The sequence below is a fragment of the Cervus elaphus genome, chromosome 3 (assembly GCF_910594005.1).
Source record: "Cervus elaphus chromosome 3, mCerEla1.1, whole genome shotgun sequence".
Classification (NCBI taxonomy): domain Eukaryota; kingdom Metazoa; phylum Chordata; class Mammalia; order Artiodactyla; family Cervidae; genus Cervus; species Cervus elaphus.
Genome location: NC_057817.1, coordinates 41,288,937 through 41,294,936, shown reverse-complemented (window position 1 = coordinate 41,294,936; position 6,000 = coordinate 41,288,937). Strand labels below are relative to the sequence as shown.

Here is a 6,000-nt window from a genome sequence, read left to right as displayed (position 1 = left end):
GGAGTTCTCTGATGTTCTAAAGTTTTGGAGTTGAGCCTCTTGCCTCTGGGCTTTGGTCCTCCTCTTACAGTAGCCTCGAGACTTCTCCATCCATATAGCACTGAAGATAAAACCCCTGGGTTAATGGTGAAAGAACTCTTCACAGCCAGGATCACCCAGAGAGATTCATAGAGAAGAGAAGAGGGACGGGGGAGACAGAGGTGACCAAGAAGAGAAAACAGAGTGTCAAAAGGGAAGAGAACAGTCAAGTCAGTAATCAAATCCCTATGTGAAAATGGATGCTGAAGATTAGATTCTTAAAGGTACAAAATTGATAACAAATATCAAAAAGCAAAGATTAGAAACCAAGAATAGAGGTTAGACTCTCAAAAATACAATATAAAAATACAAAACAAAATTGGTCACAAAGATTAATAAAAATATATGGAATTTAAAAAAAAGTTTATTTTTTAAGAAAGGTAATCAGTTCCATTCAGTCACTCAGTTGTGTCCGACTCTTTGCAACCTCATGGATTGCAGCACGCTAGGCTTCCCTGCCCACCACCAACTCCTGGAGCTTACTCAAACTCAGGTCCATCAAGTCAGTGATGCCATCCAACCATCTCATCCTCTGTTGTCCCCTTCTGCTCCCGCCTTCAATATTTCCCAGCATCAGGGTCTTTTCAAATGAGTCAGTTCTTCACATCAGGTGGCCAAAGGATTGGAGTTTCAGCTTCAGCATCAGTCCTTTTAATGAATATTCAGGACTGATTTCCTATAGGATAGACTGGTTGGATCTCCTTGCAATAGTAGGCTACAAACATGAAAGTTAAAGGAGGGATAAAGCATTAAAATTTTTTAAAATTAAAAAGTGACAATAGTAGAAATATATCTGGGAATTTCTCTGGAGCTGTTGTGGGAAGTGTGGGGTGGGTACAATGGCAGATAGTCCCTTGTTCTGGCTTGTACTTGTTCTAAAGTTCTATAGTTGCCCCTTAAATGCATAGTCTCAGCATTAACTGCAGGGTTTTAATCTGTTGCACCTGTCACTTCCAGGGCGGTTCACCCTTCTTTGTTTTTTTTGGATTCCTCTGTTTGCAAGCATCTTCAGTATCCAATTTCTGCCCTGACAAAAGAGGGCAAAAGTGGCCACTTATTTAGGCTCACTTGTTCAGTTGTGCTGTGGAGATGGACTCTGCAAACAAATACTGCTGGTATGTGCGGGGAGTGGTCACACTGGATGGACCACAGTGGGTTTGCCACAGCCCAAGTTGGTGTGTACTTCCCAGGTCCAAGCTGCTCAGGCAACTGGGTGCTTGGTGAGCGCACTGTCCCAGGTGGGCTGTGGAGTCTTATGCACCTCCCCATTCCTGGCTGCTCAGTTTTCGGGGTGTGCCATGGGGGCACAGCCCCAGGTGTCCCATCTGTCCCCTCTGAGGAGCTGATCTAAGGCTGTGATATTCTTGGCAGATGTGAACCTTCCAGGATCCCAGGAAGACGTGCCTAGTAACTGGCAGCCTGCTCAGTTTGGTGGAAAATGCAGTCTCTGGGGCTGAGATCGGAGCAGCCCCTTGCCTCTGGCTCTGGCTGCTGCACTCTGCCTCTCGGGGGAGAGGGCCCTGAATGATAGCTGGCTTGCTCTCCTTTGGAATTTGCTAGCGCACAAGTCTTTGTTCTGTGAGCATGCCAGGGGTCACCATGTGGTGTTAAAGCCTTTTGCCAGAAAGGTCCTTTTTCTTTTTTTGTGTCTCTGCTGATCCTATGGTTTGGGTTGTTATGTCACATTAGTCCCATCAGATTGTCTTCAGGGCATTCGAGCCTGATCCTTACCCTAAAGACCAATGATGCAGCCCGCGCCTCTCTGCCCAGCCCCCACTCCCTGCTGGTGGATGTGAGTGTCTGAGCTGCTTCTCCACTGGTAGTTGAAGTTAGGCTCATACTTTGTGGCTTTTTATTTTATTTTTCCAGTTATGTAGCCCTCTGAGATTCCAAATCTCCCCACTGACATGCCTGTGAGAGGGTTTCCTATTGCATGGAAACTTCTCCTTTATGACTCCCTCCCCAGGATAAGCCCTCTATCCCTAAATCCTTTGTCTCTGTTTTCATCTTTTATATTTTGTCCTACATCCTTTCGAGGCAACTGGGCTGCCTTTCTGGGTGCCTGGTGTCCTCTGAAAGTGTTCAGAAGTTGTTTTATGGAAGTTGCTCTGAATTCAAATGATTTTTTGATGAACTTGTAAGGGAGAAAGTGTCTCCCTGTCCTATTCCTTCGCCATTATGGGATTGCCCTCCATCAGGGTCTTTTCTAATCAATCAGCTCTATGCATCAGGTGACCAAAGTATTGGAGCTTCAGCTTCAGTATCAGTCCTTCCAATGACATTCAGGATTGATTACCTTTAGGATTGACTGGTTTGATTTCTTGCAGTCCAAGAGACTCTCTAGAGTTTTCCCCAACACCACAGATCAAAAGCATCTATTCTTTGGTACTCAGCCTTCTTTATTGTCCAACTTTCACACCCTTACACGACTGCTGGGAAAACCATAGATTTGATTATATGGACCTTTGTTGGCAAAGTAATGTGTCTGCTTTTTAATACACTGTCTAGGTTGGTCATAGTTTTTCTTTCAAGGAGCAAGCGTCTTTTAATTTCATGACTGCAGTCACCATCTACAGTGATTTTGGAGCACAAGAAAATAGTCACTGTTTCCCCATCTATTTGCCATGAAGTGATGGGACTGGATGCCATGATCTTCGTTTTTTGAATGTTGAGTTTTAAGCCAGCTTTTTCACTCTCCTCTTTCACCTTCATCAAGAGGCTCTTTAGTTCTTCTTCGCTTTCTGCCTTAAGGGTGGTGTCATCTGCATATCTGAGGTTATTGATATTTCTCCCGGCAATCTTGATTCCAGCTTGTGCTTTATCCAGCCCAGCATTTCACATGATATACTCCGCATATAAGTTAAATAAGTAGGGTGACAATATACAGACTTGATGTACTCCTTTCCCAATTTGGAACTAGTCCATTTTCCCATGTCCAGTTATAACTGTTGCTTCTTGATCTGCATACAGGTTTCTCAGGAGTCAGGTAAAGTGGTCTGGTATTCCTATCTCTTTAAGAATTTTCCACAGTTTGCTGTGATCCACACAGTCAAAGGTTTTTGCATAGTCAATGAAGCAGAAGGAGATGTTTTTCTTGAATTCTCTTGCTTTTTCTATGGTCCAATGGATGTTGACAATTTGATCTCTGGTTCCTCTGCCTTTCCTATATCCAGCTTGAACATCTGCAACATCTTGAATATTGTTATTTCACATACTGTAGAAGTCTAGCTTGGAGAATTTTGAGCATTACTTTGCTAGCATGTGAAATGAGTGCAATTGTGCAATAGTTTGAACATTCTTTGGCATTGCCTTTCTTTGGGATTGGAATGAAAACTGACCTTTCCAGTTCTGTGGCCACTGCTGAGTTTTCCATATTTGCTGGCATATTGAGTGCAGCACTTTCACAGCATCATCTTTTAGGATTTGAAATAGCTCACCTGGAATTCCATCACCTCCACTAGCTTTGTTTGTAGTGATGTGAAGGCCCAATTGACTCTGCACTCCAAGATGTCTGGTTCTAGGTGAGTGATCACACCATAGTGGTTATTCAGGTCATTAAGATATTTTTGTGTAGTTCTTCAGTGTATTCTTGCCACATTTTCTTAATATCGTCTGCTTCTGTTAGGTCCATACTGTTTCTATTTTTTATTTTGCCCGTCTTTGCATGAAATATTTCCTTGGTATCTCTAATTTTCTTGAAGAGATCTCTAGGCTTTCTCATTCTATTTTTACAGAGTTTTAGATAAATCACCTAACTCTTTCAGTCCTGGTTTCTTCACTTATGCAACAAAGAGACAAGTCTAGGTATTTGCTATTCTTACATTTGTTACTAATATCACATACATTTCTGACTATTATTCTCAACCATGCAAAGGATAAAGCTTGTAACTGAGGCTGTTTCTTAACCCTGTGCCCCCTGAAGATTTGGGTACACTAATATTTAGACAAAGAAGCACACATCTTTCATTTTTTTTTGATCAATTAAAAAAAAAAAACAACTGATGTTTTACAAGAGGGAAAGAATATTGATTTTATTTATTTTTATTTTTGAACTGAAGAATGAAGGCAAATAATAATAAAATTGCAGTGTAATAAACTATGCTGGCATAAACATTTAGGACCAGTAAAGGAAATCATCAAATTCTATGTCATTTACACATAAAATTTAGAGAGCAAACAGTTATCCTTTCAAAGATATTAATTTATATTCCAAAATGAACAATTAAAGATTGCATAATTATATAACATTGATATTGTTATATGTGTGAATATATATATATTTTTCTTTTTTGTAAAATAATTTCATGCTTATAAAAGTCACCCTTAGTCAACTTGGGACAAAGAGAACAACACATAGTAGATATAAACCAAGTAATAAATAGGATATAAGTAAGGAAAATATTATAAAGCAGGTACACTATTGACACAAAAGAAAAAAAACATACTTTTCTATTACTTAAAGGAAATTCACAATCATTTCCAGGAATTCTTTAAGAATTTAAGGCCATTTGTTCTAGAGAAATGCTTTAATTTAGACACAACTGTCATTTTGTCACAAAACTGTAATCCTCATAAAAATTGTACATGCAAAACTCTTTACAATTTTTAATTGTGGACTATCAGATCAGAACATAGGAGCAGGTGTTTTTCACAAATGTGTTGAATATTAAGTCACACAGTTGTATATATTTAATTGGGAATTTCACAGAAAACTTCTCGTCTGTACATGCTGTGTGGTAACTTGGGAAGGAATCCAAACCAAAAGAGTCAGTATCCCTTTGAATTAAAATAATATCTAAGCAAGGTATAATGAAAAAAAGTGTTTAAAACATCTGCTGCACAGTTAAATATTCTGAATTTTAGTCTTTCTACATAGTTTTGTAATATAAAGATGTTACTTTGTACACAAAGTATATTCTGTGCATTTACAGTACACAATGCTTGACTTTTTATTATTTCTACTTATCATTATAAAACATAAACAAACTGCAGTTTAAATTTAGAACCCAAACTTGATAAAAAAAAAAAAAGTTCATGTTCTTTCAGGGTACACATCTGTTAAGTGTAAATTCCCATACTTGACAAATAGCATAGAGAAACTTTACTAAACAGACGCAGCTTCATAAGACAACTCACTGAGGAATGTGAACTTATTTTTACTTTCCCTTCTTTGCAATTGCATTTGATCAGACAGTCATTCAAAGAGATATTGCTCTTGTGATTATAGCTATTGCAATTTAGAAGACAAAGGATTCAATATTCAAAACTTGTATTCTTAAGAATAGTTATAAAAGTATTGTAATTTAAAAAGTAGTAACATGTAAACATTGATACAGAGAGACTGCTTTCCTATACACATAGCAGTCTAAGACAACATCTGAGTTAAAAACATAAGTTGTGCTTTTCCCCAACAATTCACTGGAAATTAGCTGTTTCTGTCCAAAAACTTTTAAAGATTCATACAAGACATCATATTTTGCATCAAGCATATAAACAATTTTTCTGTTGCTCATGCAACAAATGTATTTACAGTTTTGGTTTAGGAAGATAATAAATTTTGGATACAAAACAGCATACTAACCAATTCTGCTGAAACCAAACTGAGATGAATATTTTATTCCCTGGTTCATTATAGAGCACCAGGAGAAAAGCATGGACTCAGCAGTTCTAACCAAAGTGTAGTTACGTTAGCATTTCAGAGCAGAGTTATATTTGAGTCTGTAACACATGTGTAGATGGGGTGTATGGGGGAGGTGCAGGTGATGGCTTGATTCCTCTGGCCCTCATGTAGGAGAGAAACTGCTCCGGGATCTCCGCTAGGACATCTTTAGCTAATCTAGCCATGCTCAGAATGTGATTTCCACTTCTGTCAATATAATCTCTGAATGGCACAAACTAAAACAGAGTTCAAAGTAAGTTATT

At 38.6% G+C, this 6,000-nt stretch overlaps 1 protein-coding gene across 1 annotated transcript in view; it reads right to left on the bottom strand.

Moving 5' to 3' along the window:
• Window positions 1-4,082: 4,082 nt before the first annotated feature.
• Window positions 4,083-6,000, bottom strand: part of CPNE8 (copine 8) — a 260,899-nt gene continuing 258,981 nt past the window's right edge. Inside the window, exon 20 of the mRNA XM_043887094.1 lies at window positions 4,083-5,973. Within this exon, the coding sequence (XP_043743029.1) occupies window positions 5,785-5,973 (189 nt within the window). The 3' untranslated portion in view covers window positions 4,083-5,784. The remainder of the gene's footprint in view (window positions 5,974-6,000) is intronic.